A 27,428-nucleotide genomic window follows, 5' to 3' on the forward strand; every position below is an offset into this window, starting at 1 on the left:
GCAATGATGAGGTCCACAAAGTTCAGTCTAACAAGGTCGTCTTCTCCATGTGTAGATTCTCAACTGCCATGGCTGCTTGCAGATTTTCTGCTGCTCAGTCAGGAGGTGGAGTGTGCTAGACTGCAGACTCTCCACTGCTGTCCACAGATTCTTGACTGCTATTTGCAAAATCTCTAGCAATGAATGAGAAAAATCATGTCTGAGATTAATTCATAGATAAGAAACATATTGTAATGATATATTATGTAAGCAGAAAATTACTTACTCCCCCTCCCCCATGTGTCAAATTTCAACTCTTTTCTCTCCCTCCATCTGCTGCATATATAAGTTATCACAGTGTTAATAGTGAAATATATATTTGTCAGACTTACATATTTCAGTTACAAAGGAGTTCACCACAATGTTGATAGCTATGATGATGATGATGATGAAGGTGACAAGTGTGGCAGAGCAGCATCAATGGCTAAACTTCATAGTTTGCCACAGTGCTGAGTCAGGAGGCAAAAGTGTGATTACTAAGTAAAAAATGTGATTACTATCCATTATTCAATAAGTTTTCTATTTCTTTGTTGTTTTGACATTTGCAAGGAACATGACCTCCAAGGCGCAAGCTATCCATAAACTCAGTTTCATGGATGTGTACGTTGAGTCTATTGTAACGGCAGGGGGAACAGATGAACAGAACTTGCATCGGTTTTCACCAACAGAGTACAGGTGCTGAATTGGTCAGTTAAAATGAATGTTGCACTTATCTGTTAATTCCTACTGCTCAAGTAAGGTGATGTTAGGGAAATGTATATGAAGACCAAGAACATTCCTCTATTTCTGTCTGATGATATTAGTGAATAGTATTCAACTTCCAAGCCATATCTTATGAGCTGCAACACACTTACCAGCAATTGCTTGTCACCTCCATCTATAAGGTAAGTCACCTGGTCACTACTTGCTGCAGTGCGCAGGTGACTCTTATCTTATAGACTGCTTTCTGCAGTCTTCCAGTGTAATAACTGCCTTGGCCTATATTTTGAATTATTCTGCAGAAGCAAATACAAGTACGATACCCAGTAATAATAAAACATCCCATAAATGGAGTTGGTCTCTTTGATCTTGACTTGCATGCATGTATGCTACTTGTCTATGATTAATTGTGCCAAACTGATTCAAGCAGATGACAAACTCCATGGATGAAACTCTGATATGTTTTGTAAACATTTTGAATTCAGCAAATAATTTTTTCATTACATTACTTTAAAATTTGTGTGTAATCTCAGACCAATGGTGCAGGATGAAACAGAATTTTGCAGAGACACCATTACTTGTTCTCAGATGGCAGGCACAGATGTGAAGGGTTTACAATGTGCTTGGTGTACAATGTGAATGGTGTGAACCTTCCTTGTGATGATCAAATTTGGTCAACCATAACCTTGACAAAATGTTTGCCTGCAATCACACTCCCATGCAATGCAATATTAGGCCTCTGTCACATCCAGATGCCTCTAAAATCTGGATATTGCACAATTCATTCAGCGAACCAAATGGAAACACCCTTCAAAATTCTGTCAGGTGCTGATATCGCTGTCTCACACAACTACAAAGAATCTCTATGTCCTTCACAGTGATCATTCAACATCTGGCATGGTTCACACCCTTTATATCCAACGCAATCTGAAATTCATCCATATGAAAATAAGAGTTTGTGTAAATAGGAATTGCATAGCATTCATGTGATGAGACCCATCAAGGTAGCACTACAGGTATTATCAGCAACAAATGAAGATGCCAAAGTACTGGGTAGTAGTCCCATGACAACTGTAGTATTGTGCTGTTCATTACTTGGTAAACATGTCGTTTTTCAAGAGCAACAACTTTTCGTTGTTCAACAGTACTTTACTGGTTGTTTGTATGCACATGTTATAGACACATTCCCTAGGAAATGTCCAGATAACACCATGCCAAACAATTCAACAACATCAGATCACTTTCAGACATGAATAGGAACAGGAAGCCAACCATTTTAATGATGTTAAACTATCTGAGGTGAGGAATATGATTCTCCATTGGCTTCCAAAAAAGTTTGGAGGGACTGTCAGGCCAATTTCAGATTTCATATGACACTGCTCATAAAGCGTTTGAAATATAAAATTTGAGGTATATCATGTTCATAGTATGCAGAAATTGACACCAGTGAAAGAAAAGCATGTAGCTTACTATACATGGTCTCAGTCATATGTTGACATCTATGGAATTGCTGAACTGGCCCAGGTTTTCTTTACTGGTGGTGATTAGTGTTTAATGTCCCGTCAACACTGACGTCATTAGACACGGAGCACAAGCTCTGGTTAGGGAAGGAATGGGAAGGAAATTGCCCATGCCCTATCAAAGGAACCATCCTGGCATTTGCCTGAAACGATTTAGGGAAATCACGGGAAACCTAAATCAGGATGGCTGGAGACGGGATTGAACCGTCATCCTCCCGAATGCGAGTCCAGTGTGCTAACCACTGCGCCACCTTGCTCGGTCCATTTTCTTTACTGATGGGGATGATTTAACCTTATTGGATATATGAATACTCAGAATCCAATGATTAGGTCAAGTGGAAATCTACATACCTTTCATGAAAAACACTTTCACTCTCAGAAAATTGGAGTGTAGTTTGCTGCATCACATTGTTGAATTCTGACCCTATTTTATTTGAAAATACAGTGAACTGTGTTGTGAACCACTCCATCATTACACAGTTTATTTTGCTTCTTGAAGCAGATGTGCATAACTTTTCAATAACCTCGTATCTTACCAGGCCTGGTAACAACACCTATGCACTCTGGTGGTCTTTCTGTTGCATAAAATTATAGCTCTGTCATTCATATACGTGCCGATGGAGCATGCAGATATGAAGTTACTTTTACATCAGACCATGTCTTGTTGGTGTTCCACTTTTTTTTTTGTCAAGCATTATATTTTTATGGATTTCTGTCATTTGGTATTTTGAGTTGTATGCCCTAAAGATAAATGCTGGCAAATCCTTTTGTTGCTTTATGAACTGAATAATGTTTTAATTCATTAACCTCCAGATTGATAGTAATAACACAGAGGAGCATATAGACTATTTTTTCATGAATTGTAGGCATTAGGGAATAGGTGCCTATCTGCCTACTAATCTGCTAGTGGTGATAGATGTAAGGGAAAGTGAAAAAGTAGCTGAACATGTCTTGTATGTTTCATGTTCTTGTAGTGCTAATATATATATATATATATATATATATATATATATATTTCTTTTGTAGCCTCTGGGACCTCTGCAGTGCTGAACACTCACATATATGTCAAGTATGTGTACCACTTCTACTTCATTGTGTTACACTACCTTCTGGATCTGATGTTTTCTGGCCAATAGTTCAAAGGGAATTCCAAAGTACTGACTGGAGAGTGAGATTTGTGGCAGGTATGTTGAATTTCCTTTTTAAAATATGTGAATAACCCTGATAACTACAAATATTCCACATATGGGAGTTTTCTAAAAAGAATCATATATACTGTATAACATTATGACAATTCCAAACATATCATGTGTCAGAGTCTTTTACTTATTATTCCTAAAAGCATTCCATTCAACTCAGAAAATCGTATTGTTTTATCTTTCAAGCTCAAAATATGTGTTCTTAATTTGCTTTAGGGTAGAGAATCTTGGACACAACTTATGGTACAGATGGCTTCTGCTTTTACATGCCACTTATGGCTTACCTCAATTCTGAAACCTCAGCACTGTAAAGTCTTCTTATCCACATTCTCAGTGCAGATATTCTCCCATATGACTTGACACATCAATTCAGAGTAATTATAACTTTCCACTTTAATATGTAATACTCTTGAGCCTGATAGCTGCTACGTTTTCTTTGGATATAGCTCCCAGGCAAAGAGTTATGTGCAGTCATTACTGCTGGTGTATGTATTTGGTTCTAACAGTTATTACAAGCTGGAGCATAGTTGTGTTTACATACACTGCATTACAGGAAGTATACAAACATCTTTTTCTTCTGTTTTCAGTCTATGATTATAAAATATAGCCTTCATACTATCAATTTTAGTCAATAATAATACTCCTCAGACCACATAAATGTATTTTGCATGACTCTCTGTCTGTACCCCCACCGTGAAACACTGGACACCCCAGTCTTTACTCAGTAGGTTAAAGTAACATTCTACTAACATTACATGGGCTGAATATTTACACACTGCTGACCATAGACGTTCTTTGAATGGCTCTAGAACTGTCAAAACTGAATTGGGTAGCTGGTAAAAACATGCAAAAACATGCATTTAACTTGGCTTCATCTACACATGTTATATGTGACCAGATAACTTCACTGTCACACTTTACTTTAACCTCAATAGGGACAATATATTTGCCAATTGCAATGAACATTCCCCTTCTTATGGCCTCTAATCTGTCTTTTATTATACATTCCATGACTCGCTAAATATCTCAGACCTTTCCACTTGAGGTTTCAGCCAGCTTTTGGTTCCAAGGATAATTTGAGCAGGGGAACATTCCTGGGGGGGTGGGGGTGGGGGGGGGGGAGGGGGGGGCAGTAAATGGGGGACTGTATTATGAATACTTCAACAATTTACTGATAAAATTATGACAGTTGAAGTGTCATTATTCTGAATGCCATTTGACTTCCCTTTCTGCATATTGACTGGTGAGTGTTCAACAGAGTACCTCAAACTACTGTGTAGCCTAAAACTCTCATGTGCACTCCACAAGTACTCTACTAACTGAGTAGCTGCCTCCTGTGTGTAGTACACCCCTGACCTATCAAGGGGAGTCCTACAAATCCCCACACAATAACGCAGGTCTAGAAATCTGCAGCCAAGACCATTAAAGAGTTAATGAAGCCTTTGGTTGAGGCCCTCCACCCTGCTCTAAACCAAAGGATCCCAATCAACTCCAGGAACAATACTGCAAATTGTGAGCTGTGCTTGCACCCTCCATGCAAGGCCAGCAGTCATCACCATCACTGCCAGCTGAATGTACAGGGTGTTTCAAAAATGACCGGTATATTTGAAACGGCAATAAAAACTAAATGAGCAGCGATAGAAATACACCGTTTGTTGCAATATGCTTGGGACAACAGTACATTTTCAGGCGGACAAACTTTTGAAATTACAGTAGTTACAATTTTCAACAACAGATGGCGCTGCAAGTGATGTGAAAGATATAGAAGGCAACACAGTCTGTGGGTGCGCCATTCTGTACGTCGTCTTTCAGCTGTAAGCGTGTGCTGTTCACAACGTGCAAGTGTGCTGTGGACAACTTGGTTTATTCCTTAGAACAGAGGATTTTTCTGGTGTTGGAATTCCACCACCTAGAACTCAGTGTTGTTGCAACAAGACGAAGTTTTCAACGGAGGTTTAATGTAACCAAAGGACAGAAAATTGATACAATAAAGGATCTGTTCGAAAAATTTCAACGGACTGGGAACGTGATGGATGAACGTGCTGGAAACGTAGGACGACCGTGTACGGCAACCACAGAGGGCAACGCACAGCTAGTGCAGCAGGTGATCCAACAGCGGCCTCGGGTTTCCGTTCGCCATGTTGCAGCTGCAGTCCAAATGACGCCAACGTCCACGTATCGTCTCATGTGCCAGAGTTTACAGCTCTATCCATACAAAATTCAAACGCGGCAACCCCTCAGCGCCGCTACCATTGCTGCACGAGAGACATTCGCTAACGATATAGTGCACAGGATTGATGACGGCGATATGCATGTGGGCAGCATTTGGTATACTTCAAAATGGTTCAAATGGCTCTGAGGACTATGGGACTCAACTGCTGTGGTCATCAGTCCCCTAGAACTTAGAACTACTTAAACCTAACTAAGCTAAGCACATCACACACATCCATGCCCGAAGCAGGATTCGAACCTGCGACCGTAGCAGTCGCACGGTTCCGGACTGCGCACCTAGAACCGCGAGACCACCGCGGCCGGCATTTGGTATACTGACGAAGCTTATTTTTACCTGGATGGCTTCATCAATAAACAGAACTGGTGCATATGGGGAACCGAAATGCCCCATGTTGCTGTCCCATTGTCCCTGAATCCTCAAAAAGTACTGGTCTGGGCCGCCATTTCTTCCAAAAGAATCATTGGCCCATTTTTCAGATCCGAAACGATTACTGCATCATGCTATCTGGACATTCTTCGTGAATTTGTGGCAGTACAAACTGCCTTAGATGACACTGCGAACACCTCGTGGTTTATGCAAGATGGTGAACGGCCACATCGCATGGCCGACGTCTTTAATTTCCTGAATGAATATTTCGATGATCGTGTGATTGCTTTGGGCTATCCGAAACATACAGGAGGCGGCGTGGATTGGCCTCCCTATTCGCCAGACATGAACCCCTGCGACTTCTTTCTATGGGGACACTTGAAAGACCAGGTGTACCGGCAGAATCCAGAAACAATTGAACAGCTGAAGCAGTACATCTCATCTGCATGTGAAGCCATTCCACCAGACACGTTGTCAAAGGTTTCGGGTAATTTCATTCAGAGACTACGCCATATTATTGCTACGCATGGTGGATATGTGGAAAATATCGTACTATAGAGTTTCCCAGACCGCAGCGCCATCTGTTGTTGACAATTGTAACTACTGTAATTTCGAAAGTTTGTCTGCCTGAAAATGTACTGTTGTCCCAAGCATATTGCAAAAAATGGTGTATTTCTATCGCTGCTCATTTAGTTTGTATTGCCGTTTCAAATATACCGGTCATTTTTGAAACACCCTGTATGAACTGAGGATAGCTTCAGAACTCATGTGACGTGCATCGTTGGTGCTGATGTGAGCCACAGCTTGCAGATAACTGCACCCTGCACCCTCAATAGCCACAGGCAAGGCCACCTCCATGTCTCAGATGAGGCCCCCTGACAGACATACTGAGTACACATTGGCTTTCTTTCAAGCCGTAAACGCTATGTGCCTAAGGGGCTCCACAACGCACCTAATGTTGGCACTCCCAATAACAAGTAAACCCTTCCCCCTGTGTGCCTGCTTGTACCCTGCTGCAGCATCGGCCACCTATCTACTCACAGGATGAATGGGTGAGGCTAGGCAGCCAGTCTCCGCATTTTCCCTCCACCTCGAGTGATGCGAACACAATACCCCGCACCACTCACCCTGCTCTGAGGGTGGATCCACAGTGTCAGGTTCACTAGAAGGTGCCTCCGAAGCAGAGCCCATGGACAAAACAAGTCACACCCTATGTCACAAGCCAGATTTTTCACAAAGCATGAAATGTGACCCACTCCTCCTGCATATGTACACAGCATGCATACATCCTAACCATCCTAGCAAGACCCTTAGGGAAATAGCGGAAAGGTCGGGGAAGAAGGCCAGTGTTCACTCTGTCTGCTTGCCGGGGGGTCTCATCCGAGATGTGGAGGAGGCCCTACCGGCGGCGATAGAGAGCACTGGGTGCACCCGACTGCAAATTGTTGCTCATGTCAGCACCAATGACTCTTGCCGTCTGGGTTCAGAGGTCATCCTCAGTTCGTACAGGCGGTTGGCGGAGTTGGTGAAGGTGGAAAGCCTCGCTCGCGGGGTGGAATCAGAGCTAACTATTTGTAGTATCGTTCCGAGAACCGATCGCGGTCCTCTGGTTTGGAGCCGAGTGGAAGGCTTAAACCAGAGGCTCGGACGATTCTGCGGAGAGCTGGGGTGCAAATTTCTCGACCTCCGCTATCGGGTGGAGAAATGTAGGGTCCCCCTGAATAGGTCAGGCGTGCACTACACGCCGGAAGCGGCTACGAGGGTAGCGGAGTACGTGTGGAGTGCACATGGGGTTTTTTTAGGTTAGAGAATTCCCTCCCTAGGCCCGACAAGACGCCTCCTGAGACACGGCAAGGCAGGAGTAGGCAAAATGCAACAAGGAATAACAATATTAATGTGCTAATAGTAAACTGCAGAAGCGTCTATAGAAAGGTCCCAGAACTGCTCTCATTAATAAACGGTCACAACGCCCATATAGTACTAGGAACAGAAAGTTGGCTGAAACCAGACGTAAACAGTAATGAAATCCTAAACTCTGATTGGAATGTATACCGCAGAGATAGGCTGGACAGTGAAGGGGGAGGCGTGTTTATAGCGATAAGAAGTGCAATAGTATCGAAGGAAATTGACGGAGATTCGAATTGTGAAATGATTTGGGTGAAGGTCACGGTTAAAGCAGGCTCAGACATGGTAATTGGATGTCTCTATAGGCCCCCGGGCTCAGCAGCTGTTGTGGCTCAGCACCTGAAGAATAATTTGGAAAATATTTCGAGTAGATTTCCCCACCATGTTATAGTTCTGGGTGGAGATTTTAATTTGCCGGATATAGACTGGGAGACTCAAACGTTCATAACGGGTGGCAGGGACAAAGAATCCAGTGAAATATTTTTAAGTGCTTTATCTGAAAACTACCTTGAGCAGTTAAACAGAAAACCGACTCGTGGTGATAATATATTAGACCTTCTGGTGACAAACAGACCCGAACTATTTGAATCAGTTAATGCAGAACAGGGAATCAGCGATCATAAAGCAGTTACTGCGTCGATGATTTCAGCCGTAAATAGAAATATTAAAAAAGGTAGGAAGATTTTTCTGTTTAGCAAAAGTGACAAAAAGCAGATTACAGAGTACCTGACGGCTCAACACAAAAGTTTTGTCTCAAGTGCAGATAGTGTTGAGGATCAGTGGACAAAGTTCAAAACCATGGTACAATATGCGTTAGATGAGTATGTGCCAAGCAAGATCGTAAGAGATGGAAAAGAGCCACCGTGGTACAACAACAGAGTTAGAAAACTGCTGCGGAACCAAAGGGAACTTCACAGCAAACATAAACATAGCCAAAGCCTTGCAGACAAACAAAAATTACGCGAAGCGAAATGTAGTGTGAGGAGGGCTATGCGAGAGGCTTTCAATGAATTCGAAAGTAACGTTCTATGTACTGACTTGGCAGAAAATCCTAAGAAATTTTGGTCCTATGTCAAAGCGGTAGGTGGATCAAAACAAAATGTCCAGACACTCTGTGACCAAAATGGTACTGAAACAGAGGATGACAGACTAAAGGCCGAATTACTAAATGTCTTCTTCCAAAGCTGTTTCACAGAGGAAGACTGCACTGTGCTTCCTTCTCTAGATTGTCGCACAGTTGACAAAATGGTAGATATCGAAGTAGACGACAGAGGGATAGAGAAACAATTAAAATCGCTCAAAAGAGGAAAGGCCGCTGGTCCTGATGGGATACCAGTTCGATTTTACACAGAGTACGCGAAGGAACTTGCCCCCCTTCTTGCAGCGGTGTACCGTAGGTCTCTAGAAGAGCGAAGCGTTCCAAAGGATTGGAAAAGGGCACAGGTCATCCCCGTTCTCAAGAAGGGACGTCGAACAGATGTGCAGAACTATAGACCTATATCTCTAACGTCGATCAGTTGTAGAATTTTGGAACACGTATTATGTTCGAGTATAATGTCTTTTCTGGAGACTAGAAATCTACTCTGTAGGAATCAGCATGGGTTTCGAAAAAGACGATCGTGTGAAACCCAGCTCGCGCTATTCGTCCACGAGACTCAGAGGGCCTTAGACACGGGTTCACAGGTAGATGCCGTGTTTCTTGACTTCCGCAAAGGCGTTTGACACAGTTCCCCATAGTCGTTTAATGAACAAAGTAAGAGCATACGGACTATCAGATCAGTTGTGTGATTGGATTGAGGAGTTCCTAGATAACAGAACGCAGCACGTCATTCTCAATGGAGAGAAATCTTCCGAAGTAAGAGCGATTTCAGGTGTGCCGCAGGGGAGTGTCATAGGACCGTTGCTATTCACAATATACATAAATGACCTGGTGGATGACATCGGAAGTTCACTGAGGCTTTTTGCAGATGATGCTGTGGTGTATCGAGAGGTTACAACAATGGAAAATTGTACTGAAATGTAGGAGGATCTGCAGCGAATTGACGCATGGTGCACGGAATGGCAATTGAATCTCAATGTAGCGAAGTGTAATGTGATGCGAATACATAGAAAGATAGGTCCCTTATCATTTAGCTACAAAATAGCAGGTCAGCAACTGGAAGCAGTTAATTCCATAAATTATCTGGGAGTACGCATTAGGAGTGATTTAAAATGGAATGATCATATAAAGTTGATCGTCGGTAAAGCAGATGCCAGACTGAGATTCATTGGAAGAATCCTAAGGAAATGCAATCCGACAACAAAGGAAGTAGGTTACAGTACGCTTGTTCGCCCAATGCTTGAATACTGCTCAGCAGTGTGGGATCCGCACCAGGTAGGGTTGATAGAAGAGATAGAGAAGATCCAACGGAGAGCAGCGCGCTTCGTTACAGGATCATTTAGTAATTGCGAAAGCGTTACGGAGATGATAGATAAACTCCAGTGGAAGACTCTGCAGGAGAGACGCTCAGTAGCTCGGTACGGGCTTTTGTTGAAGTTTCGAGAACATACCTTCACCGAAGAGTCAAGCAGTATATTGCTCCCTCCTACGTATATCTCGCGAAGAGACCATGAGGATAAAATCAGAGAGATTAGAGCCCACACAGAAGCATACCGACCATCCTTCTTTCCACGTACAATACGAGACTGGAATAGAAGGGAGAACCGATAGAGGTACTCAGGGTACCCTCCGCCACACACCGTCAGGTGGCTTGCGGAGTACGGATGTAGATGTAGATGTAGATGTAGACCAACTGAAGAAGTAAACTACAGAAGCAGACATAATCCTAGATACACAGTTTGCTGCCCTCTTGATGTCGCCAATGGATACTGATGCGTTAAGGATCTACGTACCTGGCTGTTCAGCAAGCAACTATTTTGCTACAGACTTAATGAATTCACCCTTACAAAAACGTGAGATTGAACATCTTAAACAGAATAACATGCACAAAATTTAATAAATGTACTGTGAGGAAAACAAAGAAAAGAATAAACACTTAACTTGCCATCCTGTAGATGTATACCAGCCTAGAGCTGCGATTTCATTGACTGCCTTAATAAATGAATGGGCAATTGCCTTCAAAATTAAATAAATGAGGAATTACTGCACTACAGACTGAATGACTTTTACTCTTACAAAAATGTGAGATTGCACCTCTTAAACAGAAAAACATGGACAAAATTTAATAAATAAAATATGCTATGAAGAAGAAACAGAAAAACATAAACATTTAACTCGCATGCTGTAAATGTATATCAGCTGAGAGCTGTGGCCTTGCTGATTGCCTTACCAAATGAATGAACCGACACATTCTTAAAAAAACTGCTGCACCATAGACTTACTGAATGTACACTTACAGAAACACAATTTAATTTCTTAAAATGTAGAGAATGAGCATTTTAAGCTGACTGATGAATGATTCTACTACTGCCAACAGACATTGCACATTAGAACCACAACAAAGATAAGATATGAGTAATTAGGGCTCATATGGAGGCATATAGACAGTCATTTATCCCTTGATCGTTTTGTGAGTGGAACAGGAAGGGAAATGTCTAGTAGTTACCTCCACCATGCTCTGTACAGTGGCTTTCAGAGTACCTATTTAGATGTAGATGAAGATAAAGCTATAGGGGAAGACCAACACAATTGTGGACAACAATTTCAAGTACAGATAAGCAGTTTATTCACTGAAATAATTTTTTCATAAATATGAAAATTGAGACACAAAAGCATGAAGACCTACCTGAATGCAGACAGGTGGAATAACATTTAAATAAAATCCAAATTTAAGCTAAAAGTGCATCATCATAAAGCATATTTGAGGTCAGCTAGGCTTCATTGAAGAATTTTCCAAATACAGTGCAACCAAAGCCCCTGTATGATAGGAAGCATGATGTGGATGGTGGCCTAAACATAACAGACTATGGCACAGTTCTGGTACAGATATCATGTAAGAGTCTCTTTTAAATTGTAAATAAGTGTGTGGCCAGACTGATACTCCTGCAGATACATGATGCCACATCTTAACACACTGTATATTAGAGCACAATGGGAACATAACAGTGCATCTGTACTATAGAACATTTTAAGCATTCTAAGATCACAACAGTACTGACTTAGTTTTTTGCTTAGCAGTTCCATATGTTTCTCCCACCTTAAATGCTTCATCTTGCCATTCCCCTAAAAATTTATTATGAAGCGTTTAGTGTATCTGCAGTTATGTTGGTTTATTGTTTGTTTGTCATGTAGCTGAAGTTTTTCCAAACTTTTTTTTCTTCACAATTAATCTGTTATCCATAAACTATGTGTCTGATTCTTCTGTGACTATTGTGACTTTCTCCGGTAGGTCACTTTCATTCATAGCTTTAACAAACAGACTTGTGTCATCAGCAAACAATATCATATTTGCTGCTGATATACTGCTTGGCGTATCATTTATAAATAGTAACAACAACAGTGGTCCCAGTATGGGCCCCCATGGCAACACATACTTAACTCTCTGGTATGCTGATGAGAAATCTCTGCCTGTATCTTGTAGCTCCATCCTTCAACACCTCTTAGAAAAATATGATTTGAACCAGTCATACGCTACTCCAAAAATCCCTATATGGAATCTATTAATTTTGTCACTATAGAGTATAGCTTACATTGGTTTTTTGCTAAAAACAGGAATAGCAGTGGGTGTAATGTGTGAGAAGTCATTGAATATTTTTTTCATTTTCAGTTGAGAGAGTTACAGTTATAGCTCGCTTCATGGATTCAACACCTCTACGAAACATTCAGCCACTGCAGTCAGCTCTGGCAAATGCTTTCTGTTACCTTATTTCCAGTATGGATGATGCAAATGTGGAGGTAGCGCAGAGAGCTACTCTATACCTTGGAACTCTTCATGATACTGCTATCAAGGTGAGCTATAGCTGTATCTGACAAGGTACAGTGTAACATTTTCAAAATATAGTGCTTCCATCACATCCATTTCTGACAGCTAGCATAGAACTGACAAAGTATCTTATCTTCAAGCTGTGTAGGTTAATTGCAATCTTTAGCAACTGTAATAAAAGTCTTATCAAGACCAGATGCATTTCGGTTTATTTTAAGCATCTGCAAATGGTCAGGTTTTTTGTTGTTTATTGCATTATTCTTTGTCCTCCATGTGTATGTGTTGAGTTTTTGCACACAGCTCTTTCACTGCCCTTAACACATTTACACTTTTGTGTTGAGAAGTATCACTGTCATCTCCCCATTTTGTGAGGACAGTGATACTTCCCAACATGAAAGTATAAATGTATTTAGTGCAGTGAAAGGGCTGTGTGCAAAAACTCAACACATGAACTTGGAAGAGGAAGACAATGCTATAAACAACAAAAATCCTGACCATTTCAAGATGTTCTAAAATAAATCATAACATGTCTGGTCTTAATAAGACTTTTATTACAATTGCTAAAGATGGCAGTTAACCTACACAACTTGTATATGTGCAACTGGGGAAAAAACGTCAAAAAACAAAGAAGACAACATTAGCTTATCTTCACTTCAGATAATCTGAAATCTGCCCCATTAAATTATTGCCTGCTGTCAACATGATAGTTGAATTCAAATTATCTACCCATTACATAATATATACACTGAAGAGTCAAAGAAACTGACACACCTGCCTAATATTGTGTAGGGTTCCTGTGAGCACACACAAATGCCACAACACAATGTGCCATGGGCTTGACTAATATCTGAAGTAGTGCTGGAGGGAATTGACACCATGAATCCCGCAGGACTGTCCATATACCCATACGAGTATGAGGGAGTGGAGATTTCTTATGAACAGAAAGTTGCAATGCAACCCACATATGCTCAATAATGTTCATGTCTGGGGAATTTTGTGGCCAGCAGAAGTGTTTAACCTCAGAAGAGTGTTCCTGGAGCCCTGTGTAGCAATTCTGGGCATATGGCATGTTGCATTGCCCTGCTGGAATCGCCCAAGTCCATCGGAATGGACAACGGACATGAATGGATGCAGGTGATCAGATGCATACGTGCCTGTCACCTATCAGAGTCATATCTAGACATATCAGGGATCCCATATCACTCCAACTGCACACACTCCACACTATTACAGAGTCTCCACCAGCTTGAACAGTCCCCTGCTGAAATGCAGGGTCCATGGATTCACGAGGTTGTCTCCATACCTGTACATGTCAATCTGCGCAATACAATTTGAAATGAGACTTTTTGAACCAGGCAACATGTTTCCAGTCATTAATGGTTCAATGTCAGTGTTGATGGGCCCAGGCAAGATGTAAAGCTTTATGTCGCGCAGTCATCAAGGGTACTCTAGTAGGTCTTCATCTCCAAAAACCCATATCAATAATGTTTCATTGAATGGTTCACACACTGACTCTTGTTGATGGCCCAGCATTGAAATCTGCAGCATTTGTGGAAGAGTTGCATTTCTGTCACATTGAACGATTCTCTTCAGTCCTCGTTGCTCCCATTCTTGCAGGATCTTTTTCCAGCTGCAGCAATATCAAAGATTTGATGTTTCACAGTAGTCCTGATGTTCACAATACACCTGTGAAATGATGCTATGGGGAAATATCCACTTCATCGCTGCCTTGGAGATGCTGTGTCCCATTGCTTGTGCACCGACTATAACACCACTTTCAAACTCACTTAAATCTTGTTAACCTACCATTGTAACATCAGTAACTGATCTAACATGTGTGCCAGACACTTATTGTCTTATATAGGTTTTGCTGACCACAGCACCCTATTCTGCCTGTTTACATATTTGAATAAGCATGCCCATACCAGTTTCTTTGGCGCTTCAGTGTATTATTACCCTCCATATCAGCAGACAACTTATTTTCACATTAACATTCAACAGTTCCTGCAAACAGTGTAACAATCAAGAAAACTCCAGACATAAAATGAGATCTGGAATCCAAATGGTACTGTCATTACAATAAAATACAATGATGTTTGATTGAAATGCCTATTATTCAAATCAGTTAAGAGTTTCAGTGTGTTCAAGTTTAAATTGTCTATTTGGAGAATGTTATCCCTTTTCAGGGCATGTGTTTAACATCATGGGCAAAGTAAATAATTCTGTGAACATCTCAATGAAATGAATAGTGTTGCTTGCAATCTCCTAATTTTCTTATTTCACATTTCACACTCTGAATGTCAGGTCTTAGTGCATATTTTCAAACAAATTATTTGAAAATGGATCCTAATACATAAAGTGAATCATACATGTAATTCTACAAAAAGAGAATTTCTAGCTGAATATGCAGTAAAAATGCACTCCTTCAATTTTCTGACAATTTTCTTAAAAAAAACTTAATTTGCATGTCCCTTACTCTATTACAATCCAAGTAAGTGTACCTTTCCTATTTATTTATTTATTTATTTATTGGATACACTTTTCATGATGTAATATGAATAACAAAGTACTTTGTTGACTCATAAATTTAGCCAATATAAAAATGATTTTCTCTGTTGAAACATGAAGCAAACATTATTTATATTTTGAAAACAGTGATGTCATTAAAAGCCTTCTAGTTCTTATTGTTACAGTGATTGCCTACTGGATAACACACACTAATTGTAGGTACAACAGGTGATGGGCTTCAGTTCATGGTATGTTACTATGAAAATGCAATCAGTCTACAACAGAAATTGCCTACAAAATACTTTACCCATCCTAGAATACTAGAGTATTAGAATATTGTTCAAGTGTGTGTGACCCATACCAAACATGACTAACAGGAGACATTGAAAACATACAGTAAAGGACAGCACAAATGCTTATAGGTATATCTGACCCATGGGAGAGCATCAAGGAGATGTTGCAATAAATCAACTGGCATATCTTCAAGAAAGACACAGAATATTCTGTGAAAGTCTACTTACATAGTTACAAGAACTATCTGTAAGTCTTGAATCTAGGAGTGTTAAGATTATTTATTTCAGACTACAAAAGGCTTATTGAACCTGGTTCATCAGGGATGGACACACCACAGCTCACAGCAAATACACTTTCAGTTTTACCAGTCTACAGATTGAACTGCACTTGCATAACAAACATAAAATGTATTACATTATACAGATATGACAAATAGTTTGTATTTTTATTTTCAGTGTTAACAGAGAATGTACTACAACCCTTTATATACTAAATCACAAAAAGACATTTAGACCAATTACAGCATTCACAGAGTTGTGTAAGCAATCATGCTTGCCACACTTCTTACACAAATGTGTGACTGGAATGAGAAAAGATCCTGATAGTTGATATAATGAGAAATACACTCTGCCATGTACTTCACCTTGGTTTGGAGCATATAGATGTAGAACTAGATTTAGAAATGAAATTAGCTGGAGGATGTATTTACAACATACATTTTCATAATAAAAATAAAAATATTACATAAATTAGTGTTTTCTCATCCAAGAAGAGCATAAATAGTTATGTAAATTTATTGAAAATATGAATATTTCATAGCACTGTCACAATGAAGGGAATACTAGTAAACCTCTTGACACTAAGCTCTGTAAATAAAGCAGGAACTCATAAATCAATTAAAGACTGTATAAAATTCTCCTATGACTGCACATGCACCCATATACAGAAACAACTTCTATAATAGAACTTATCCAAAAATACAGACTCACAATGTGTTAATGTCAACAAAAAAATTCATTTTTTTCTGACTATGTTGTTTATTAGATATCTGACATATCTGAAGAGGCTAGTGGTGTAATAAAACAGAACTGATTAAACATTCAAACTACCCACCATGTACCAATATAATTTTTAAGAAATATTTGACCAAGTTTATAACTCATAATCTTCAGATAATGAGTTAAAGTCCTTTAGTAAGTGATCTTTTATAAGCTCTGGACTTCACCCCTCCTTTGTCATGGGAACATCAGATGATTGACTTATGGATCTCAATAGCAGTGTATTCCATCTGGTGGAGTTAGATATAGTAGTGAAGATTTTTGGACATTAAGCCCTTGTGGTGCACATCTATTTCATTATTGTTAAACAGGTAGATGAAACTTGGGGCTACAGTGCAATGTTTTAAAATTTGCATGCATCAATGCAACCTGGTGCTGGGCAAACTAAAAGTGGCCCACAAAAATGACAAAGAGAGACCATCTTTGTTATTCATGCAGGCCCCTTTTACTTTACATAACACTGAGTTGCCCTGCTGTCATGCTGCTGCAGGCGAATTTTAAAACATGGTTCTGTAACCACAATTTTGTTTATCAGAAATTTGCTTTAAATGAGCAGAGCACATCTTCATTACCTTTTGCTTGGCATAGTATTGACAATATTCACTGAATAGTAATTTTTGACTAGGAGTGATGGGTATGCCTATGATCTTTTAATGTTGTAGCACCTGGTGATGCAGTTTTAGACTTTGAAACTGGTTGTGTTTCAACAAATAATAATTTTACCAGCTAGTAGTGGAATTCTTCCTAACACCGTGACTGTCATCCAGGTTGGAGTCAGAGTCTTTTGAGCTAGAGGTGTCATTCCTACTCCTCTTCTTTGCTGGTGGAACTTTTATCTTCTTCACTTTTTGCCTGTTCAATTCCTTGTGTTTCTGTTGGGCCTATTGCTTTATCAGTTTGAATTTTAATTTTTTCCCTTGAATTTCTGATTCTAGCAACACTTGTAGCAGTACCTTGTTTTGTGATTTTTCATGATCCATGATCAGAGAGATTTTATTTAGATCTTTTGTTGGTGATTGAGCTACCTCTGCACCCACTAGCTCCCCTGGATGTCTTGAAAACTGTTTGAAGGAACACTGCTAGGTTCTCCTCTGGTGGCAGGAGATGCTTGTTTCAGTGTTGGCTGTGCTGATTCTGCGGTGATGAGGTAGATATGCTCTGGAAAAGCTGCCATACCAAAAGGTATGATCCCAGTTGTCCTAAATACAGATAAGGTGTTCACTACAGTTGCTGCTTTTGCCCAAGCAGATCCCAACAGTTTGCTGAATTACAGCCTAGTTATTTGTCTGCCAGGGTTATTGCACATGAAACTGCTAGAAGCAGAGTAGTAAAATGTCGTCAATGATTTGAAGGAACAGTGGACAAGAGGCTGCAGGAAGTGGGTTATATGACCTTGTCAGACTTGACAATATAATGTCATTAGCCTCTGCGCATGGTATACACTGACTATGTGGGTATGCCAGGGCTCAAGCACCCACATAAATAATCTTGTGGGTGTGTCACACCCACAAAATTTTTAGTTTGGAGCAATTGCAACACTGAGCTGGAAGTTAAAATTTTTATCATCTGAAATATATCATTTTGTTTCAGATGTCTTTGTGCAAAGGGAAACGAACAACACACTACCCTGCTCTTTGCCTGTCTCTGGCCAAGTCAGAGGCACTCCCCAGAATAACAATCATACTATACTGTGAATGGGATCCCGTCTTTTCTGCTTGCTTTCATGTTTCCTTACAAATAACACACTACTGTATGCCCACTCCACTAATCAGCTATTGTTTTAAAATATCTGTTTAGCAATACTGAGCAATAATAAAGAATAATCCAAGATATAAGGAAGCTGATTGTTGCAGACTACCTTAATAGCTGTGAGGTTTAAGATTTCAGAGAAATTGTTTTCATGTAATCTGGATTGTTATCATTTTGTTTTTTGAGACAATGGCTTTGAAGGATGAGGGAGCTTATATTGTAGACTGAAGGGGTATTACTGCAATCATAGCTAGTACAAAGAAGAGGGTCCCCTGACAGGATGTGTGGAGCAAAAACTCTTTGCTGGGCAAAAATTTTCACAGTTTTCAAACATTGCATGATTACTGGATGCATGTGGAAAGCTGAAACACAATACTGAGTATTGCTTCTATACATGCTTTTGAATTCAAACATTTTTCTAGTCACTAGGGATATGTTGATCATTTGTTTGTCGTCATCATCACAGATGGATATTACTAACACCGACAATCTGAAAAGCATGTTCAGTCAAAAAATAAGGAACGTGAGAATGTGTCTAATGCCAGTTCCTGTAGTAAATCAGCAATAAGTGTGAAGAAATTGTCAGGCAGGTCGTACCATGAAGGGTGGAAAAACACATTTCCTTGGTTTTACTATGACAGAGAACTGAACAAAGTGTTCAGCAGAGTGTGTAAAAACACTTTTGATTCCAGTGTAGTGCATCTGTCAGCTACTGCTACTTCTGCAGGAAGGGATTCATGTAATGCATTTGTTCAAAATGGATTTTCCCAGTGGCAAAAGGCAATTGAATGTTTCACAGTTCATGAAAAATTTACACTTTACCATTGGCCTGTGACTGCCCTGGCAACTATGAAACAAAGTACTAATATATCATTCCTGATCTCAACACATAAATTAGATGGAATGAAAAATGCAGGCAAGGTGATTATAAAGATAATAACGTCCCTCCAGTTTTTAAGTCAGCAAGGAATAGCAATTTCTATTTGTACCTGCTTTAATGAAAGATATGTCATTTAATGATGCTTTAATGAAAAATATGTCAGTTAATGATACATTATACATTTTATGTTAGGGGGTCAGGATTTTTATTATTGCAGGTGGGCCCGTATTATGTACATTAATCCTTTGGGTCTGTGGGTGTGTCTAAGTACATTTGAACCTGAGTTTGATCTCATTTTTGTTGCTTTTAAGTCAGCTGTGTTATCAACTGAGCTAGGGAAGTCACTACATACGCTTATAGTACCAGTATATTTTACTTTATCACAGCACAGATTTTTATGACACTCTCAGTGTTCATAAAAGATTATAAATAAAAGGTAAGCGTTTTAAAATATATCAGGTGTCCCCAGAAAACATATATTACATTTTGCCATTAATTTGCACCAACAGAAATTTTGGAAGGTTGACACCCTTGCTGCACACTTGAACATGTCCACAATTGAGCAGTGGCAGCCATGCCCATTCAAAATAAGGGGGACCTTCAGCTGTTCTCCTTGGAAGAAAATCATCTCTGAGACAAGCATAAAATACGTCAGAAGTCACGTAGGCGGACTTCTCATTTATCACAACTCCAGGTGGCATTCTGTCAGTAAATTTTTGTTTTATATTCTTCCATTTAAAAATGCAGTAGGGAGGAATGTAAATCTCTTCAGCACTGAAACATGCAGCAGCTGAAATTGTTTTACCTTTTTCACAACTAGTAATAATGCTAACATTTTTTGAGCCTCTCTTTTCTGTCCAAGTTTATTATTCAGATGTAAATCACAAAAATGTGACTTGGTTTCCAGATGAAATCATTGTACTGGATGATTCTCTCCAACATGGTGAAAGAGTTTTCTACTGTTTCCTTATTCATCCTTGCAGATCTGTTTAATGACACTCCTTCAGGTTTTCTAACTAATAACTTGGGGTTCCATGCCAAGAAACTATCAAGTCATAATCTACTTTATTGTGTTTCTTATGAAAATTATTGATAAAGTTGAGGTTTTCAGCTAATCTTAAAGCCATTACTCAGACTGTCTCTCTATTAGGAGAAAAACTGCTAGACTTCAATTTTGTTATGTGCTGCTCCATTTTTCACAGCATCTTCCCCAAGAACATGTGGGGTCCCAAGATGAACTTTTGACATGTTGGCAGATTTTAATCTTCTTATTAGTTTGGTTGGTGGTACCTGGTATTGACTGGCAGCTATATTGACACAAATTGTATGGTTCTTCACGGCACTGTAGACCTTATGCAGAGTTTATTCACTTGAACATCCTCTTATAGGACCTGCCTTTCTTTTGTAATGTGTCAGCATTTTTCTGCACAAATAAGAATGCAATATATTTTTACAAGAACCTGTGCTGACATTTAGGTAATTTCAGTCGAAGTTCAGGAGGATGACTGTATATTATAATACTAGTTTGTACCAAACTGTAAATAATGAACTGTCTAGCGTCAAAAATTAAAGATTGTGTAATATAATTAAAACTAAAATCAAAAATTAAAATAAAAGACTAATTATCAATATAAACTGTCAAAATAATAAACAACATTAAAGGACTAAATTTAGTTATGTCCTTTGTAGTTTTTATTTTTGAGATTATAACATTTAAAAATTGTGCTCAAAACCACAATTTTGCATAAAAGCACTGAACAGATTGTTCAGTCTAGCAGTCTATCTCTTCTGAGTTCCCAAGAGAGATGTATCAGGCACTCATGGCGTCCCTGTTACAAACAGACACTTCTCACCTCACATCTAGGGTTCTAAGATATGTGACTGAACAGGATCATGGTATGGAAAACATTTATTGGAGGTGGAGAGGAACTTTCATGTACCTGAATTCACATTTACATAGTTTATCAATGGAAAAATTGCAAAAAAAATAACACACACTCAGCTCATCCACTATATTGCTACAAGACCGCCAGTGGTGCTTTCAAGCAGGTTAATTGGAAACTAACAAGCTGGGCCATCTCACCCAGTACTCCATATCTCCCAGAATTATCCTCTATAACTATCCTACATAACAAATGGCCATCACCAGCAACAGAAACTTGGTAAATGTCCCCTGGACTAGATTATCCAAGACCAAAACAATTTGCACTCTTGGAAAGGTGTTTTTGAGCAAAACACCCCAAAGTATAAAGGAACTACCAAACAATAAATCCAAAATTGTGATAGAATCCTGCCTATAAATAAAGGCCTTCTACCATGTTGAGGAATTCATATGCGATAGTATAAGATTTAGTTATTTAATTATAATGCAAACTCAGTGCTGTACAGTATATGCTATGTAATTTTCAAGTGTAAACTGACATTTATATAAGTTAAATCTATAACATTAAATACTGCTATCTGTGAAGACAAACTTATGCTTGATAATGTCTCATGTAACAGCAGTGTTGTGTTCAGACTAATAAAAGGATTTATTTGATTTGAAAACCAAACATGAGCTCCTCATTGATCTTTGTTATACCACTGGAAACATGTTTGTGTAGCTGAGGCATGAACTTCTTACATATTCTGTTGTTGTTGTGGTCTTCACTCCAAAGACTGGCTTGATACAGCTCTCCATGCTACTTTATCCTGTGCAAGCCTCTTCATCTTCAAATAACTTCTTCAACTTACACGTTTTGAACTTGCTTAATGTATCCAACTCTTAGTCTCTCTCTAAAGCTTTTACCCCCATCCCCCTCCCCCCACTTCCTGCAGTACTAAATTAGTGAATCCTTGACACCTCAGAGTGTGTCCTGTCAACTGATCCCTCCTTTTAGTCAAGTTATGCCACAAATATTTTTCCTCCCCAATTTGGTTCAGTGCCTACTCTTTAGTTACATGATCTACCCATATAACCTTCAACATTCTTCTGTAACACCACAGTTCAAAACCTTGTACTACATTCTTGCCTGAACTGTTTATTGTTCATGTTCCACTTCGAGACAAGGCTACACTCCCAATAAATACCTTCCAGATGAGGCTTCCTAATACTGAAATCTACATTTGATGCTAACAAATTTCTCTTATTTAGAAATGCTTATCTTGCCATTGCCGGTCTACTTCCTACATCCTCTTTGCTTCAACCATCATTACCAGTACATATTTTTTTGCCCAAATAGCAAAACACATTTACTGCTTTTAGAGTCTTTAATGTTTATCTTTTGTCCTTCTTTCAACACATTTGTGCATTCCATTCAACTGCTCTTTCAGTTCTTTGCTGCCTCTGATAGAATTACAATGTCAATGGCAGACCTTAAAGTTTTTATTTCTTCTCTCTGAACTTTAATTCCCTACCCAAATTTTTCTTTGGTTTCCTTCACTGCTTGCTCAATGTACAGAGTGAATAACGTTAGGAATAAGGCTACAACCCTGTATCACTCCCTTCTCAACCAATGCTTCCACTCATGCCCATTGACACTTATAACTGCTGTCTAGTTTCTGTACAAGTTGTTATTCACCCTTTGCTCCCTGTGTATACCCCTGCTGCCTTCTGCATTTTCAAGAGTGCGTTAGAGTCAGCATTTTCATAACCTTACTCTAAGTCTACAAATGCTACAAATGTAGGTTTTGCCTCTCCTAAATCTACTTTCTAAGATAAATTATATGGTCAGTTCTTCTGTAGGGGATTCATGTTGGTATTTTACAACCATGACTCATTCACACTTGTCAGTACCTGCTCTCTCTGGAATTTGATTTATTATGCTCATTCCTGAAGTCTGATGGTATTCTGCCCATCTCATAAATCTTGCACACCGGGTGGAATAGTTTTGTCATAGCGGGCTCTCCTAAAACTATCAGTAGTTCCAGTGGAATGTTGTCTACTCCAGGAGCCTTCATTTGACTTAGATCTTTCAGTGTTCTTTCAAGTTCTATTCAATATCTCATCTTCATCTATGTCTTCTTCCCTTTTTATAATATTTGCTTAAAGTCCATTTCCATTGTACTGTCCCCTTATGTACTCCTTTCACTTCTTTGCATAGTACTGGTTTTCCATATGAGGTCCTAATGTTCATACAGCTGCTTCTCTGACCTCCAGAGGCCTCTTTAATTTTCCCACAGACAGTAAAATAGACAGTATCTATCTTTCCGTAGCAATATAAGCTTCTATATCATTACATTTGTCCTCTAGCCATTTCTATGTAGCCATTTTGAACTTCCTGTCAATCTCAGTTTTTAGATATTTTTATCCCATTTTGCCTGCTTCATTTGCTGCATGTTTATACACACACACACACAAAAAGTTTTGCATCACCTCTTTTCCAAGAGTTACAGAACCTGTACAGCAAACTGGAATAGAGATCAACATAAACATCATTTCTCCTCTTTTTATTTCTCATAAAAACCACACATTGCATGTTGTACCACCATATAGCAAGACCTTCAGAGGTGGTGGTCCAGATTGCTGTACACACCAGTACCTTGAGCACCCAGTAGCATGTCCTCTTGCATTGATGCATGCCTGTGTTCATCATGACATACTATCCACAATTTCATCAAGGCACTGTTGGTCCAGATTGTCCCACTCCACAATGACAATTCAGGGTAGATCCCTCAGAGTGGTTGGTGGGTTACATCATCCATAAACAGCCCCTCTTCAATCTATCTGAGGCATGTTCGATAGGGTTTATGTCTAGAGAACATGCTGATGACTCTAGTTGAGTGATGTCAATTTCCTGAAGGAATTCATTCATAACATGTGCATGATGGGGGTGCAAATTGTTGTCCATGAAGACAAATGCCTCACCAATATGCTGCTGATATGGTTGCACGATCAGTCGGAGGATGGCATTCATGTATTGTACAGCCATTATGGCACCTTCCATGACCACCAGCGGCGTTCATCGACCCCACATAATGCCACCCCAAAACAGCTGGGAATCTCTACCTTGCTGCATTTGCTGGACGGTGTATCTAAGGTGTTCAACCTGTCTGGGTTGCCTCCAAACTCGTCTCCGACAATTGTCTGGTTGAAAGCATATGCGACACTTGTCAGTGAAGAAAACATGATGCCAATCCTGAGTGGTCCATTCGGCATCTTGTTGGGCCCATCTGTACCATGCTGCATGATGTCATGGTTGCCAAGATGGACCTCGTCATGGACGTTGGGAGTGCAGTTGCGCACCATGCAGCCTATTGTGCACAGTTTGAGTCATAACACAATGTCCTGTGGCTGCACAGAAAGCATTATTCAACATTGTGACACTTCCATCAGGGTTCCTCCAAGCCATAATCCATAGACAGTGGTCACCCACCTCAGTAGTAGCCCTTGAGTGGCATGAGCAAGGCATGTCATCAACAGTTCCTGTCTCCATGGCCAAACAACATTGCTTTGGTTCACTCCAAGATGCCTGGACACTTCCCTTGTTGAGGGCTCTTCCTGACACTAATTAACAGTGCAGACATGATCTAATTGTGGTATTGAACATCTAGGCATGTTTGAGCTACAGACAACACGTGCTGTTTACCTCCTTCCTGATGAAATGACTATAACTGATCAGCTGTCAGTCCACCCCTGTCTAATAGGTGCTGCTAAAGGATGGTTGTTTACATCTTTGGGCAGTTTTAGTGGCATCTCTGAACAGTCGAAGGGACTGTGTCTGTGATACAATATCTACAGTCCGCACCTATCTTCACGAGCTCTGGTAACCAGGGTGATGCAAAAATTTTTTGGTGTGTGTATTTTATCCTTTTATCAGGCAAAATTAGTATCTCCTATGGTATCCAAGTCCTTTTACTAGGTTTTTTTCTTTTTACCTATTTGCTCCTCTGCTGCCTTCACTAGTCCATCTCTCAAAGCTACTTATTCGTCTTCTCTGGTATTCGTTTCCCTTATTAAGTTCAGTTGTTTCCTAGTGCTCCCTCTGAAGCTCTCAATAAACTCTGGTGTTTTCCACTTACCCAGTTCCCATCTCCTTAATTCAATATCATTTTGCAATTTTTCAGTGTATTTATACAGTTCATAATCAACTAATTGTGGTCAAGATCACATCTGCCCCTGGAAATGTATCAGTTTACAGTCTGCTTTCAAAACTTCTGTCTTACCAATACAAAATCAGTCTGAAACCTTTAAATGTCTCCTTGTTTCTTCCACATATACAACTTTCTTTTACTATTCTTGAACCAAGTGACTGCTGGTTAAATTGTGCTCTGTGCAAAATTCGATCACATGGCTTCCATTCCATATTCACCTGCTATTTCTCTCTCTCTTTCTTTTCCTACTCTCAATTTCCAGTGCCTCATCATGATTAAATTTTTGTCTCCCTAACCATCTGAATATTTTTTTTAATCTCATAATACATTTCTTCAGTCTCTTCATCACGTGCAGAGCTAGTTGGGATATAACCTTCTACTACCATAGTGGGTGTTTGCCTCATGTCTGTCTTGGCTAAAATAATGGAATAACTATGCTGTTCATAGTACCTTACCTGCATATCTGTTTTCTTATTCGTTATTACATCTACTCTTCCATTAGCAGTATTTAATTTTGTATTTGTAACTCTGCACTCATCTGACCGGAAGTCCTGCTCATCCTGTGCCACTGAACTTCACTAGTTCTCACTATATCTATATTCGCCCAATTCATTTCCATTTTTAAGTTTTCTAATCTTCATACCCAATTAAGGGATCTAATGTTCTATATCCCCATCTGTAGAATGCAAGTTTTGTTTTTCTGGTGACTAGCCTCTGCATGGATATCCAAATGGTGAACTATTTTACCTACAGAATGTTTTAGCCAAGAGGATGTTATGATCAGTTAGCTATACAGTAGAGCTACGTGTCCTCAGGAAAAGTAATGGCTGTAGTTCCCACTTTTGCTGTTCACAGTACCAGTACAGAAAGGCTATGTTGGCTGATGTTACTGAATCAGTCAGTCATACAGACTGTTGACCCTGTAATTCCTGAAACCAGTTTAAGAAATTTTGGGAACCAGGTGTTTGTCTGGACTTTCAAGAGTTACCCCTTTATTGTGGTTGCACCTAGTTTACAGCCATCTGTATAGTTGAGACACACAAGCCTCTCCACCAAGGTAAGGTCCCTTATTCATGGGCCATACAGTATTGCAAATTACAACAGTCTGATAGAGCCAGATGTACCCATAATTTTGTGCTGGATAGAATGAGATCTGTTTGTGGTATTTTTTCAGGATCCTACCAATCATTTTGATGGATAACACAGAATATGGTAGGAAGGCTATACACAATACATCTTCTACCACCAATTTTTTCTTCTTTTTCTTCATCATAATCATCTTCATGTTCTACTTCTTGGTGTTTGTTTATTTGTTTGCATACCAAATGTTATTTTATTTTTTGCACATGTGGACTATCTGTCATGGCAGTAGGTTTTCACAGGTGCTGCAGCTCATCAGAAAGGCTCTGTTCACTACAAATGGCTTGTGCTCTGTGCACCAGGGTGATGTGGACAGTAAAGTGCTACATGAGATGGTGGCACTTCCAAGCATGGTCAATTATGAATTAGATTTGTAACAGTGATGTTAGTCCAACAATTCACAAGCATCCATACATTGGATCCTGTCATAATTTATTACTGTCATAGTGAATTGCCAGAACAATATGTAAATATAATGTATTGAGTTCTGTTGCTCTTTGTGTGTTTTTCATGTTATGATGAGTGAAGTAGAACCTCATGTATATAGCTGCACAGATGTAACTGAAAAAGTCTTGTGTCTGATGATGATTAGTAACAATCAGAACTGGTAGCAATAATAAAGAAAACAGCTAATGATGGTTCAACATCATTTGCAGCAAATTTTTAGCATTTAGGCAAAAGTCGTTTTAGGCAGAAAGCCCCAGTGTGCTGTCTGCATTCTGGCTTATCAGTATACCCAAATTGGTAGAAGTTCATTTCCTTCTTTCATGCATCTCCTCATTACATGCTGATCAGTTCTTGATTTTTAAAAGGTTTTACTATTAAAACTCCATGTCTCATAGTC

General features: G+C 39.5%; 1 protein-coding gene across 4 annotated transcripts in view; it reads left to right on the forward strand.

The window, feature by feature from the left end:
- The window catches only part of LOC126297705 (protein unc-79 homolog), an 810,295-nt gene that overhangs the window by 316,936 nt on the left and 465,931 nt on the right, over positions 1-27,428 (forward strand). For all 4 annotated transcript variants that reach the window (XM_049988834.1, XM_049988837.1, XM_049988836.1 and 1 more), the window contains exons 20-21: positions 3,285-3,442; positions 12,728-12,909. In XM_049988834.1, coding sequence (XP_049844791.1) covers positions 3,285-3,442; positions 12,728-12,909 — 340 coding nt within the window. The remainder of the gene's footprint in view (positions 1-3,284; positions 3,443-12,727; positions 12,910-27,428) is intronic.

Source organism: Schistocerca gregaria, chromosome X, assembly GCF_023897955.1.
Source record: "Schistocerca gregaria isolate iqSchGreg1 chromosome X, iqSchGreg1.2, whole genome shotgun sequence".
Lineage (NCBI taxonomy): Eukaryota > Metazoa > Arthropoda > Insecta > Orthoptera > Acrididae > Schistocerca > Schistocerca gregaria.